At 26.9% G+C, this 16,019-nt stretch overlaps 2 protein-coding genes across 2 annotated transcripts; both read left to right on the top strand.

The window, feature by feature from the left end:
* Positions 1-9,179: 9,179 nt before the first annotated feature.
* On the top strand, positions 9,180-10,063 carry OCT59_029694 (uncharacterized protein; the record flags this gene model as incomplete). Its single annotated transcript, XM_066145648.1, has 7 exons — positions 9,180-9,191; positions 9,261-9,331; positions 9,425-9,457; positions 9,656-9,693; positions 9,785-9,819; positions 9,920-9,985; positions 10,061-10,063. The coding sequence occupies 7 exons, from the start codon at positions 9,180-9,182 to the stop codon at positions 10,061-10,063; spliced, it is 258 nt and encodes an 85-aa protein (XP_065994830.1).
* Positions 10,064-13,244: 3,181 nt separating this feature from the next.
* Positions 13,245-13,735, top strand: OCT59_029693 (uncharacterized protein; the record flags this gene model as incomplete). The annotated part of the gene is made up of 3 exons (XM_066145636.1): positions 13,245-13,487; positions 13,551-13,609; positions 13,690-13,735. 3 exons carry the CDS (start codon positions 13,245-13,247, stop codon positions 13,733-13,735), a joined length of 348 nt encoding a protein of 115 aa, XP_065994829.1.
* Between the last annotated feature and the right edge of the window lie 2,284 nt (positions 13,736-16,019).

The following is a 16,019-nucleotide window of genomic DNA, read 5'->3' as shown; positions in this document are numbered from 1 at the left end:
TTAACTTACAGTCGGGGCAATTTTTTTTCGAAAAAAATAATCCATTGATTTTTTTTGAACTGGCGTATAAATTCTGGATTTTCATCTTTTAAATATTTTTCGGTAGCGAGTTTGTACTCGTCTTGTGAAGGATAAACAAAATTTTCAAATAAAATTTTTGACACCTTCTTAACGAGCTCCTAATTAAACGAGGTTAACATTTCAGGTTTACATTAAATAATATTCATTTTTATTACCTTTATATACTCTAGATCTATTGTATTATTATTATTTTTGTTATTATTGTTGAGCTTTTTTTCTATGCCCGAGAGACAGGTTTCGAGATTTTTTTGTCCAGTGATAAGAACTTCAAGCTTAGAAATTATCTGCAAATTAGTTCTTAATAGTTTTTCTATTGTTTTTTTATTAACTTTAACAATAAAATATAATTTAACTATATATTATATAATTTCTTATAAAGAATATGATACATATCATGTCATATATACCTTTGACGTTATCGTCTGATAATCTTATTCGTTTCTCAGCTTCACTACTCTTCTTAGTATTACGTCTTGAGATTCTTTCATTATCATCAATATTTCATTTTTTGCCACGTTTTGTAGCCATCGGGATAATATGTGAGGGAGGAGATATGAACTAAACTCGAAAAGGAGAAAGAGATATTACTAGAAATTTGAAGAGGAACTAGAAATACTATACATGCTGCCCAAATTATTTTGGGATGCCATAATTATAATTTGGGATGCCATAATTCATTCGGTTTATATATAATTTACTATGTAAAGTGCCAAAATAATTTGGGATGCCATAATTGAATTTGGGATTTTACTTATAATTACGGCAGTCCAAAATAATTTGGGTGGCATGTATAAGAAATACGAAAGGAGAATATATGAGAAAAAGGGGAAAGATATGGACCAGAAATTTGAAAATGAGGAACTAAAAATACGAAAAAGGGGAAATACATGAACCAGAGGTTCAGAAAAAGAAGGCAAGCTGTCATAACGTTATTTTTGCCATTCTATACTAAAAAAGAAAAAAAACTTGCAAAATATTGCGAAAAATGGATGAACTAATGCGAAATATTACGAAAAATGAATGAACTAATGCAAAAAATTTGCATCGTGATATTACGAAAAAAAAATTGTAACACTTTCATGAGAGAATTTTTAAAAAAACTCTTGTAAAAGCATATAGTACAATCGAAGTATTAATCAACACCCATTTATAAAAAAATAACATGTTACACATATTGGGGCTTTTATGTATGGCAAAAAAAAGTTGCAGCCAGTAAACTGCCAAAGCCAATTGGCTGATCAGATTAATAGCGCTTATAACTGATTATCGCATAAATTTGTGCTGGTTATTCGTCCAAATTAGTGATAAAATTCAGATGATTAGCCGATTGAATAAGCCATATTAGCCACCCAAATTCTTACAGCCCATTATAGCTGATTTCATAATATACAGGACACTTAGCAAATTTTAAAGAATTCAGAAATATTCAGTATAGCTCAAATAAGATAAAATTATAACATTCTCGGAATAGTGTAATGCATAAATTTGTGGATGATTAGCCGATTGAATAAGCTGTATTAGCCATCCGGATTCTTACAGCCTGTTAATGCGTAAATTTGTGGATAATTAGCCGATTGAATAAGCCGTATTAGCCATCCAGATTCTTACAGCCATTCATTAATGCGTAGTCATATCTACTCAAAATTTTGTTAGCATACGAAATCTCATATAAATTGAATAGTGAATTGATGCTTTCATCAAATTTGACGCGTTAATTAGCAACATGAGTTTCAAATGCCCCCTTTGTATGCGAATATTCAGTCAACGCTTTGCATATACTCAACACGCCTAGAAATGCTTAAAAAATATAGAAGTAGAAGATGATGATGACGACGATAGTGAAAAATATAACAGTGAAATGGATACAAGAAGTAATCAAAGTAGTGAATATGAAAATGATAAAGTTGAGGTAATTATGTATTCCAGATTATTCTTTTTGGAGCTTTTAAGAAAAAGCTCAGATATACTAACTCATTTAGCTTATAATTTTAGATGGATAATGATAATGATGCACAAACATGTCTTTTGACAGTATTGGAAGTGCAATATCAGTGATAAGCCTTGAAGATAACTTTGAAAATATATTAGATTCTTCCGAAGAGCCTGAAATTTTTGAAGAATCTGAAAATCCTAATTCCAAAACTTGCACAGAATTTCCTAATGATGCTTATAAAGATCTAATGTTATTAGTAACGAAATACAAAATAAACAATAAAGGTCATCAGCAAGTTTGAAAAGTGTTGATTCACACCAGTATACGCGTTGATCAATACCAGCTAGTTGTTCAACGCATTTTACAATATTAATCAACACCCGTATATTGGAGTATACCAACGCATAATGTTAATATACGCGTCGTTCAACTCTAATGTGTAGTTCAACGCACTGTATATTAACACAACTAAATAAATTATATTAATTTATTTATTTTTACTATTGCCAAGGCCCCGGAACCGGTTACGCCAATTCTGGTATTAATATATGAGTCACCGCGTCTGGCCATTGTACTATTATAAGTATTTATTAAAATTAATATTAAGCATTACGTATTTTATGTAATGATATATCATGTGTGTCACGTGATACTGGATTGATAATTACCGCTGCGCTACTGTGGTATAGCAAAAAAAAAATTAAGTTTTTTTATGGCAATTTTTTTTTTTCTTTCTGCTCGTTTTCCCATTACCTTTCATTATCCCCTTTCCATTCGTTTTCCTATTAACCCTTTCATTCTCCCCTTCCCTTTCGTTTTTCTATTACACTTTCGTTATTCCCTTTCCATTCGTTTCCATACTTCTTCATTCTCCTTCCCCATTTCATTTTACTATTACACTTTCGTTCTCGCCCCGTTCTCTCTCCTTGACTTCGTTTTCCCTTTATCCTATAAAGAAGTTTTATCCATTATTTATGTAAAAACTCTGTAAATTCCGTAATATAAGGTTATTAATTCCTGAGATATGAGCCTTATATGGAAAAGTTGGAAGGTATCGAAACTACATTAGTTTCGCAATGAAATATTGTGAAACTGTTTCGTTTTTTTAACAAACGTTTTTTAGTAACGTTTCAAAATATTATTCTTTTTTTTAATTTTTTAATCGGAATGTTGGCTAACGTTCTGATTAATTTTTATTTCATTTTTAATCGAACAGAACGTTGAAAAATGTTCGAAATGTGTTTTTTTAAAAAAATTCTTTAATCGGAACGTTGGCTAACGTTCGATTAATTTTTTTATTTCATTTTTTAATCGAAACGTTGAAAAACGTTCGAAATATTATTTTTTTTTGATTTCTTTAATCGGAACGTTAGCTAACATTCTGATTAATTTTTTTATTTAAATTTTTTTAATCGGAACGTTGAACAAGCGTTCGAAATAATGTTTTTATCTAATCGAACGTTTGCTAATGTTCCGATTTATTATTTTTAATTTTAGTGGAACGTTGAAAAACGTTCGAAATATTATGTTTTTAATCGGAACGTTAGCTAACGTTCCGAGTTATTTTATTTATTTTTAATCGGAACGTTGAAAAGCGTTCTGAAATATTATTTTTTTAAAAAATTCTTTAATGTCGGAATGTTGACTAACGTTTCGATTATTTTTTATTTCATTTTTAATCGGAACGTTGGAAAACGTTTTGAAATATTATTTTTGATTTGCTTGTCGAACATTCCGATTAATTTTTTTATTTCATTTTTTAATCAGAATGTTGAAAAACGTTCCGAAATATTGTTTTTTTATTTCTTTAATCAGAACGTTTGCTAACGTTCTGATTAATTATTTTTTTTAATTTTTAATTGGAACGTTGAAAAATGTTCTGAAATATTGTTTTTTTTAAAAAAATTCTTTAATTGCTAATTCGGTTAAGATCGGCAGTGTCTTACTATGTAAAATCGGGGCAAAAAAAGAAAATAATTATCTCTTGATCCAATGATCCAATTTCAATGAACTTTTTTTTGTTTTATAGATCTTGATTTCCTCAATAAAATAAAAAATTTATTGAAATTGAAATACTAAATTATAAGAAAATTGTGAAAAAGTATTTCATATTATTATTATGACTAAATTTTAGTAAATCATAAAAAAAGAATTGATTCCTAATTCAGTGATCCAATTTCAATAATTTTTTTTTGTCTTTTAGGTCTTAACCTCTTCTTCACAATAAAAAAAAGTTTGTCAATATTGGACTGCTAGATCGGAAGATAATCACAAAGATATATTTTGCCATATCACGAATCTAAAAATCGTCTGGCAAAATATGTTTTCGCAATTATCTCACGATCTGAGGTCCAATTTTGACAAAATTTTTTTATTATGTAGAGATTATTGAGATCTAAATAACAAAAAAAAGTTTATCAAAATTGGATCACTGAATCAGGAGATAATTGTCTGCTTTGTTATTAATGGAATCTGATTCCGTTGTTGTCAGTAAAATATGTTTTTGTGATTATCTCACAACCTAATGGTCCAATTTCAATGAAATTATTTTTATTTTATAAAGGTAATCCAGACTTACAGAACAAAAAAAAGTTCATCAAAATTGGATTATTAGATCATATGATAATTATTTTTATTATTTGCACCAATTTTCCCAATTTTACATAGTAGGACACTGCTGATCTTAACCGAATTAGCAATTAATTGGAACGTTGGCTAATGTTTCGATTAATTTTTTTATTTCATTTTTAATCGGAACGTTAAAAAACGTTCCGAAATATTGTTTTTTTTAAAAAAAATCTTTAATTGGAACGTTGGCTAACGTTCCAATTATTTTTTTATTTCATTTTTTTAACGAAACATTTTTTAACATTTCGTTAATAACTTTTTTTCATTTTTTTTAATCAGAACGTTTGCTAATGTTCCGATTTACATTTTTTTGTTCTTTTTTTAAAGAAACATTTTAACGTTTTGTTATTAACTTTTTTTTCATTTTTTTTAATTGGAACGTTGGCTAACGTTCCAATTTTCTTCTTTTAATGAAACGTTTTTTAACGTTTCGTAATATAATTTTTTTTATTTTTTTTAATCAGAACGTTGGCTAACGTTCCAATTTTTTTATTTTTTCTTTTTTTAACGAAACGTTTTTTAATGTTTCGAGTTATTATTTGTCTTTTCATTTTTTTTTAACGAAACGTGACTAACGTTTCGTTTTTCTTCCTTTTTTAGGTCCGCGAATTTCTAGACGTTTTCTAAACGGGATTTCGACTTTGGGTAGAATAGGTGAGTTTCACAACATCCGTTGCGAAACTTTATTGTTTTAATTTTTTTTTTTAAGAAACGTTTACTAACGTTTCTCCTCTTCTTATTTTTGTAGGCCTACAGGTTTTTCGGGTAGACGAAATGGTGAGTTTCGCAATGAAACGTTGCGAAACTTTATTCTTTAATATTTTTTTTTTTAAGAAAGGTTTACTAACGTTTCTTTAAATTCTTTTTGTAGGTCTTTTTTTTGGGAAACGGGAAAAAGAGTAAGTTTCGAAGCGTAATTTTACGCTTTGAAACTTTTAAAAAAAAATTGTTTTCATTTTTTTTTATAAGAAAACGTTTCTAATGTTTATTTTATTTTTTTTTTGTAGGTCTCTTTTTGGGAAACGGCCAGAAAAAGGGTAAGTTTCAAAGCATTTTGCTTCAAAACTTTTTTAAAAAAAAAAGTTTTCATTTTTTTTATAAGGAAACGTTTCTAACGTTTCCTATATTTTCTTTGTGTAAGACCTTTGGCGTGTTCAACTTCGGATCTTGGATATTGTAAGTTTCGAAGGGTAATTTTTTAATTTTTTTTTTAATTTTTTATTAGGAAACGTTTACTAAACGTTTCCTTTATCCATTTTGTAGGATCAGAGAGTTTAAAATGGACGATCTGTTAGGTAAGTTTCGTAACGTTTCATTTCGTTACGAAACTTAATAATATTTTTTTTATTTTATTAGGAAACTCTTACTAACGTTTCCTTTATTCTTTTTTAGGTTTCAGGAAATTTAAGAAGAGGGTCTTTAAACGGTAAGTCTTGTAAGAAACTTTCGTTTTTTATCTTTTTTTCTTTAAGAAACGTTCTAACCGAACGTTTCTCTTATTTTTTGTAGGTTCGATTTCCGGATTTGGAATTTTGGAAAATGGTAAGTTTTGTACATTTTGTTACGAAACTTCCATTTTTTTTTAATTCTTTCTTTAAGAAACGTTTAACTAAACGTTTCATTTCTTTTTTTGCAGGTTTGATTTCTAGAAATATAAAATGGTAGGTTTCGTAACATTTTTTCGTTACGAAACTTCCATTTTTTTATTTTTTTTAATTAAGGTTATTAACATTCCATTATCTTTATTTTTTTTTATTTAGGCTTCAGGATATTTTGAATTCCGGATGGTGATAGGTAAGTTTCGCAACAAAATGTTGCGATACTTTAACAATTTTTTAATATTATTACTAATATAATGTTTTCTTTTTTATTTTTGTAGGCTTCGGGTACTTGGGATAATTGGATTAATTGGATTGTAAGTTTCATATTGCGAAACTTTATTTTTTTTAGTTTAAAACATTGTCTAATGTTTTTTTTTATTTTTATAGGTTCAGAGCTTCCGAGGTGTCGATTAGGAGTGTTAGAATTTAAAATGGTAAGTTTCATTGCGAAACTTTACCATCTTTTTTTATTTTTTTACTAATTAAACATTTCTTTCATTTTTTAGGAATAATTGTTTTCGAATATTCGAAAACTTTTTTTTTTATTTAATTATATCATCAGCAAGTTTGAAAAGCGTTGATTCACACCAGTATACGCGTTGATCAACACTAACTAGTTGTTCAACACGATTAACAATATTAATCAATACCCGTATACTAGAATATATTAACGCATAATGTTAATATACGCGTCGTTCAACTCTAATGTGTAGTTTAACACATTATGCATTGTTGTTCAACGCACTGTATATTAACACAACTATATATAAATATATTAATTAAATTATATTTATTTTGCTCACTTTAGGAACCGAACTGAACACCTTATTTATATTATATCTCACAATCTAACCACTGTACTATTTAATTTAAGTATGTATATATAAATATTAAAATTAATATTTAAAAAAAAATTTATTTCGGCATACTCTATATCACGTTTATCACGTGATACTGGACTAATTACCGCTGCGGACTGTGGTATAGCAAAAAAAAAATTAAGCTTTTTTTGGTAAAGCTTAATTTTTTTTTGCTTTTTCCTCTTCGTTCTCCCTTCCCTTTCGTTTTCCCATTACCCCTTCGTTCTCCCCTTCCCTTTCGTTTCGTTCTTTTCCCTTTCGTTCTCCCCTTTCTCCCCTTTCCTTTCATCCCTACTATAAAAGGTTTATCCGGTATTTCTAAAAACTCCGTAAAAAGGAGCCTTTACGGAACCATTCACAGAAAATGTAAATAAGTTAATAAATTCCGTAGTATAAGGTTATTAATTCCGGAGATATGAGCCTTTTACGGGACTTTTTTTTACAAATTTTTGGTGAGTTTCGCAATAAAACGTTGCAAAACTATTATTTTCATTTTTTAACGAAACGTTTTTAACGTTTCGAAATATTTTTTTTTAAATTTTTTAATCGGAACGTTGGCTAACGTTCCAATTATTTTTTTATTCCATTTTCTTAACGAAATGTTAAAAAACGTTTCAATTATTATTTTTTTTTTAAAATTTCTTTAATCGGAACGTTAGCTAATGTTCTGATTATTTTTTATTTTATTTTCTTAATGAAACGTTAAAAACGTTTCAATATTATTTTTTTTCTTTTTTTTTAATCAGAACGTTGGCTAATGTTCCGATTATTTTTTTGATTCCATTTTTTTAACGAAACATTTTTTAACGTTTCGTAATATTAATTTTTTTTTCGTTTTTTTTAATCAGAACGTTGACTAACGTTCTGATATTTTTTATTTTTTCATTCTTTAACGAAACGCTTTTTAACGTTTCGTAATATTTTTTTAATTTTTTTAATCAGAACGTTGACTAACGTTCTGATTTTTTTTATTTTTTTATTTTTTTAATGAAACATTTTTTAACGTTTCGTAATAATATTTTTTTTTCATATTTCTTTAATCAGAACGTTGGCTAACGTTTTGATTTTTTTGATTTTTTCATTCTTTAACAAATGTTTATTAACGCTTTCAAAATATTCTTTTCATTTTTTTTAATCAAACGTTGGCTAACGTTTGATTATTTCATTTTTTACGAAACGTTTTTTAACGTTCGTAATATTTTTTTCATTTTTTTTAATCAGAACGCTTAGGCTTAACATTCCGATTATTTTATTTTTTACGAAACATTTTTTAATGTTTCAGTAATATTTTTTCATTTTTTTTAATCGAAGCGTTGGTAACGTTCCGATTATTTCATTAAAATTATTAACGAAATGTTTTTTAACGTTTCGAAATATAATTTTTTTTATTTTTTTAATCAACGTTGGCTAACGTTAGATTTACGCTTTTATTTCTTTTTTTAACGAAATGTTTTTTACGTTTCGTAATACTATTTTTTTTTCTTTTTTTTTAAAAATTTTTTTAATTGTTTGTTTTTTTACTAAACGTATCTAACGCTTTCAATTTTTTATTTTTTTTTAGGACTGCGGCTTTCTGGATGGTTCACGGATGGGAATTTTGAAGGTAAACCTTCAAAATTTTTTTTGATTTTGTTTGTTTTTAATGAAACGTATCTAACGCTTTCAATTTTTTATTTTTTTAGACCGCGGCTTCCCGGATGATTCATGGACGGGTAAAATTAATTTTTTTTTATTTATTTTAACGAAACGTAACTAACGTTTCGTTTTTCTTTCTTTTTTAGGTCTGCGAATTTTTTTTTTCTAAACGGGATTTCAAACTTTTTAATATTATGGTAAGTTTCGCAACGAAACGTTGCGAAACTTCATTTATTTTTTAATTTTTTTTTTAGAAACGTTTATTAACGTTTCTTTAAATTCTTTTTGTAAATCTTTTTTTTGGGAAACAGGAAAAAGGGTAAGTTTCGAAGCATAATTTTACGCTTCGAAACTTTTAAAAAAAATTTTTTTTTTTTAGTTTTTTATAAGGAAACGTTTCTAACGTTTCCTTTATTTTTTTTGTAGGTTTTTTTTTGGAAAATGGAGGAAAGGGTAAATTTAATTTCGAAGCATTTTGCTTCAAATTTTTTAAAAAAAAATTTTTTTTTTAATTTTTATAAGGAAACGTTTCTAACGTTTCCTATATTTTCTTTAAGACCTTCAGCGTGTTCAAACTTCGGATCTTGGATATTGTAAGTTTCGAAGGGTTTCCCTTCGAAATTTTAATTTTTTTTAATTTTTTATTAGGAAACGTTTACTAAATGTTTCCTTTATCCTTTTTGTAGGATCGGAAAGTTTGGAACGGAAGAAATGATTGGGTAAGTTTCGTAATGTTTCATTATGAAACTTAATTTTTTTTTATTAGGAAACTCTTACTAATGTTTCCTTTATTCTTTTTTTAGGTTTCAGGAAACTTAATATTGGAAAAAGGTCTTTAAACGGTAAGTTTCGTAAGAAACTTCCGTCTTTTTTTCTTTAAGATAGTTCTAACCGAACGTTTCTCTTATTTTTTGTAGGTTCAGCCAACTTCCGGGACTTGGAATTTTGGAAAATGGTAAGTTTTGTACATTTCGTTACGAAACTTCCATTTTTTTTTGTTTTATTCTTTAAGAGATGTTCTAACTGAGCGTTTCTCTTTTTTGTAGGTTCAGTTTCTGGGAATATGGAAATTCGGATAATGGTAGGTTTTGTAACATTTTTTCGTTACGAAACTTCCATTTATTTTATTTTTTTAATTAGGAAATGTTTACTGACATTTCCATTATCTTTTTTTTTATTAGGCTTCGGATTTTGAATTCATGGATTTAATGAGTGCTTTCGCAACAAAATGTTGCAAAACTTTGTTCGTAAGTTTCGTATTACGAAACTTTTATTTCTTTTTAGTTTGAAACATTTTCTAATGTTTCTTTTATTTTTTATAGTGAAGTTTAGGACTTTCAAGGCATCGATTATGAGCATTGATATATAAAAATGGTGAGATTCGTTGCAAAACTTTGCCATCTTTTTTTATTTTTTTGCTAATTAAACATTTCTTTCATTTTTTAGGAATAATTGTTTTCGAATATTCGAAATATAGATTTACATTAGACAAATATAGATTAATATAATTATCGCGTAGAAAAATCAATTATGTGATTGTAAAAAATCACATTCCCACCTTGTTATGGTTGTGTCACCAGGGGCGCTTTGTCAACGGAAATTTAGTACGTTGATCGCTTAAAAATCTGCGGCAATCCAATTATAACAAAAGGAATTTACATTAGATAGTAATGTATTTGTATTGATACGTATTTTATCATAAATAAATTTACATATTTTATATAATATATATATTAATAATATACAATAAAATCATTGCTTTACGCATTTTTAATATCAATATACGCGTTTTTATACATTGTATACACGTTTTTAAACTATCGTTGTTTTACTGTATGTTGTTTTACATTTAAATTGGTGTTGTTTTACGTGTTTTTCAACATTTTTAGATGGCGTTGATTGACAAAGGGTTCATTTCCCTACGTTTTTTGGCGTTGAGCAACACATGGCGTTTTTCAACACTTTATACGCCTGTTTAAAACTTGCTGATGATAGATTTACATTAGACAATATATATTAATATAATTATCACGTAGAAAGATCAATTAGTTGATTGCTAAAATCACATCCCACCTTGTTATGGTTGTGTCACCAGGGGCGCTTTGTCAACGGAAATTTAGTACGTTGATCGCTTAAAAATCTGCGGCAATCCAATTATAATAAGAGGAATTTACATTAGATAATATATTTGTATTGATACTGTATTTTATCATAAATAAATTTACACATTTTATATAATATATATATTAATAATATACAATAAAATATATATTTATAAATTAATACTACAATGTTAACTATTGTACGATGACTAAAAAATACCATTGCTTGACGCATTTTTAATATCAATATACGCGTTTTTATACATTGTATACGCGTTTTTAAACTATTGTTGTTTTACTACGTGTAGCTTTACATTTAAATTGGTGTTGTTTTACGCGTTTTTAAACATTTTTAAGTAGCGTTGATTGACAAAGGGTTTGTTTCCCTACGTTTTTTGGCATTGAGCAACACATGGCATTTTTCAACACTTTATACGCCTGTTTAAAACTTGCTAATGGTGGTAATGAAATAATACGATTTTTTAATAAACATTCAAATCTTACAGAATCACCATTACCAAAAAATATTGAACAGGGACGAGCATTTATGAATAACATGAAGTTTTCTAATTTAGAATTTAGTAAAGTCCTCATAACAAAACATAAGGATAAAGATTATTTTCTTTATTATCAAAATTTAATACAGTGCATCAAAAATATTTTAGCTATTCCCGACATAACACAAAATTTTGCGCTATCTTACGAAAACTTTGAGGTAAATGCCAAATATTATTTAATTCAATAATTTAAATAATATTTATTTTAATTTATTTATATTATTTTATAGTATAATGGAGAAAGTATTTATGGTGAGCAAAACACTGGAAAATGGTGGAAGACTACGCAAGAATCCTTACCTACTTGTTCCAAATTATTATCAATTATTTTATATTCAGATGCAACAACCACAGATACATTAGGAAAAAGTCAATTGCATCCAATATATATTACATTAAACAATATCCCAATATGGCATCGTAATAAACAGGATGCAAAGCAACTTTTGGGATATTTACCAATTTTAGAAGCTGCAAATAAAGATCTGGTTCGTGATACCTTTTATAAATCTTTATGTTATTTACTAGAACTGATTATTTTATTAAAAGATGGTATAGACCTTTTTATAAATAATGAAAATACCTGGTTTTATCCTAGAGTTTCAACTATTATTGCAGATTGGCCAGAAACTGCAAGTTTTTGTTTAGTTTATAAATCCTCCAATTCAAGCATTCATATCACTCCTGTTTAATTAAAAGGGACAATTTTGCAAATATAGACTTATCGGTTAATGATGTAATACTAAGAACTCATGATGAAATGCGTAAATATTTTGAAAATGATAAACAAAAATCTGTTTGCATAGAATCTGTATATAATTTTTTTTGGAATTTGCCGTAAGTATGCAAAAGTAGAAATAATTATAATAATATATATATATATTAATTATAAATATTTATATTATCAAGAAATATAAATATCTACTTGGCTACTGTTCCTAACAGAATGCATCATTTAAATTTGGGTTTATTTCGTTATCAAATTATCTTCACGTGCGATATCTTAAAATTGCAACATGTTAATGGTAATAAATTAGTTAAAGAAGTAAATCGCCGTCTAGCAGCAATTTCACGTTTTTCCGCCATTAAAATTTTTTCCAATGGACTGCAGTCAATTGCAAAATTAACTGCTAATGAATATCGAAGTTTGATGAAAGTCATGATATTTGTTATTGATAATTTATATGATGAAAATAATAACGAAGTAGATAATTTTGTAAATAATGATGATCTTGCGAAATTGTACAAATATTGAAATGAAATGTATATTTTAAGTAGATATAAAGAATTTAGTGAAAGTGACTTGGAGAAATTTAATGTATGTATTAAAATTTTAGTAAAATTGAAAATTTAAATTAAATAAATTAAATTAACATTTAAATTTTAGGATGCAATATATAGATGGGCCCAGATGTTTGTCAAGACTTTTAAATTTGTTTCTCCTTCCAATTTGAAGTTGCCTAAATTGCATTTATGGGTTTATCACATTATTGACTCAATACGATCTTACGGCGCAATAAACGGCTATACTACAGAAACTTACGAAAGTCTTCATAAATATTTCGTTAAAATACCTACCAAATTAGCAATAAAAAAGATGTCGAACCTCAGCTTTTACGAACTGTAAGTATTTGGAAATTTATTTATTGTATATATTTATTATATAACTTAAGATGGAAATTAAATTAATAGATAAAACGTCAAGCAATATCTATTAGAATGTCTCAACATTCAGTGAATCCGGCAAAAACACCTTGCACTTGTAAATTTTCTGCAAGACTTTTTGAATTCTCTTTACAAGATGCAAATACATTTTTTAATGAAAAAAAGATTCCGTAGACAATAAAATGCAGACCGGTTTTGCTAGATTTATAGGTTGTCTGGATTCATATCTAGATTTACTTGATGGTTTCACAATTATTGGTGAAACCCAAATAAATATATACGGATCGGTAATACTGGAAAATGGTGCCATAATGTGTGCCACAAACAGATATCATAATAAAGTATGGTTTAGCGACATAGCTATTTCAATGGATTCTGAAGAATCAAATGATTATATATTAGACAAAGGACTTTGTTATGGACAGGTATTTTTCCAATTTATGTAATAATTTATTATAAAAGTATTAATAAATATTTATTATTTATAGGCCTTATTGTTAGCAGAAGTATTAACAGACCCACCGCTAAATCTCGCATTAATTCAATGGTATGACTTTAAATCTAAAAGGAACCTATATTTATATGGATGTCCTCACTTAAAATTGATAGAATTATATAACTTTGTAGCTATAGAGTCTATACATGGTGTCGTTCACATAGTACTCCGATTTGATAAACAAAATGAATATTTCGTAAATAAATATATTTTTTAGTCACTTGATATAGGAGTTTTAATTTATTTTAATAAAATTATATCCTTAAAAGAATTTATGGTTACGTTTTCCATATCATAAATAAAATGCAGATTTATTTATTTAATTATTAACAACGCGGATGTGATATAAATAAATCGTGACTGAAATTTGTGTTCAATTTGTGTTCAATTTGTATTAATAATTCTGGTAAAAAATTATTAATTTTGACCAAATTTCGTTAAATTTGATAAATTTATGTTGAATTTGTGTTGAATTTGTGTTGCGTAATTTTTTATTTATCACAAGGGGATGATATTTAGTAATTGCATGTATAATGTACAAGATTTTTTTTATGATTTTTTTAAGAAATATACGCAAAATATTTAATCAGAATATAATTGTTTTATTTTTAAATATGATATATTGATGATTTTTTTTTTTAAAAAAAAAATTGATTTTTTTAAAATTCAATAGAATGTGCTAATAATAAATTGTTTTATTTTTAAATATGATATATTGATATTTATATTTAAAACAATTAAACATGTACATGATTTTTAATTATTTTTAATTGAAATCAAACTAAGATTTTTTTTATTTTTTGATTTAATCATATTTATATTTAGATAATCCATATCTGCATGAGATTTAATTAATATGTTTAATGATGAAAAGTCTAATAAATTAAATTTTAATTGAAACGAGAAATAAAATCAAACCAAAGAGGTATTGTTCAAATTTTATTTAAAGTGACATTTTACGACTTTCTTTCAAATTTTTACTCATCCCAAAATCAAATTATAAAAATCAAATCTAATCTAATAATACCTCACCACACATGTTCACGTCATTTCCATTATAACGTCTATTGGAACTGGGCTATGATGGACGAATTTGTTGATATACGCTGAGACAGAAACCGCGCCTACCACAATATTAATGGTAGAAGCCGCCATGATTTTTGGGACTCTGTTGCCAATAGGTTCATATGACTAATATCTATAATTTCTTTAAGAAAGAATTTAAATTCAAATTAACCAATCCATTTAATTGAATCAGAATAAATAGAATATTTCGAATGAGAGTTTCTGGGCAACAGTGCAGCCAAAAGTAGAGGAACCTCATTAGGGATTACCATGTAAGTAAATAAATAAAATTACATTCATATAAATTAAATGTATTTATTGAATATTCAAACTGATTTTGATATTTAGAACTATGTCCTTTATCGTAATGGTAATCCTGGGCGGCGGCTGTGGACGCGTACCGGCCAAAGATATTATCGCGAATTTAGAACGAAATTTTGGGAGAGGTCGGGTAATTATACTATAATAAAATTTATAATTAATATTTACGTTCATATTTTAAATTTGATAAATTTGATTAATTTTAGTCATGCATGATGATCGTAGGGCAAGGAGAAACTTACCTACGTATCATAGAAGAAGATAATTATTTTTATTTTTTTATTATTTATTAAGTGAGTAGCTAGGCCCAGTCCGTACCAAATATCGGCTGGAGACTCACGTTTTTTTTGGGCTGTGACTGATACTGACGTCCATGCTGTACAGCCTGGGTACTATTTTATAAAATAGTAGCGAACAAGTATCAAATGTATATTTTTTTATTAAGTTATAATAAAAATTAGAATTTACTTTAATTTTTAACATAAAAATTGTAAATAATAAAAAATTCGTAAATAAAAATAAATTTGCTTTCCCAAATTTTTAAAAAAAGGTGTTTATATAAAAGAAAAGGTGTTTATATTATTTTTGATTATTCAATAATATCACATGCCCCTTGTATACGTTCTACTGCATACGCAGCTTTAACGATCGAATAGTAATATTACATAGGTTTACAATCTCGTAAATTTTCAAAATATTTTAACCGTAATATTACGCAGGTTTACAGTCTCATAAATTTTCGAAATATTTTAACCATAATATTACGCAGGTTTACAGTCTCGTAAAATTTTAAAATATTTTAACTGTAATATTGCGTAAATCTTACGATATTGAAAACTTGTGTAATATTTTAACCGTAATATCACATAAATCTTACGAAATTGTAAACTTATGTAATATTTTGAAATTTTTTGAAATATTATGCCATAAACTTTCGTAAACTTACAAAATCGTAAACTTATGCAATTTTTCGCGCTATAAAATTTCCTGATGAAAAAATAAAAAAAAAAATGTATTTTATTGTATTTACAAATATAAATCATATTATTGAAAGGATGTATTTTGAAACTTTGTG

Source organism: Rhizophagus irregularis, chromosome 9, assembly GCF_026210795.1.
Source record: "Rhizophagus irregularis chromosome 9, complete sequence".
NCBI lineage: Eukaryota > Fungi > Glomeromycota > Glomeromycetes > Glomerales > Glomeraceae > Rhizophagus > Rhizophagus irregularis.
Note: the sequence above shows the minus strand (reverse complement) of the source record. Positions and strands in the feature narration are given on the sequence as shown.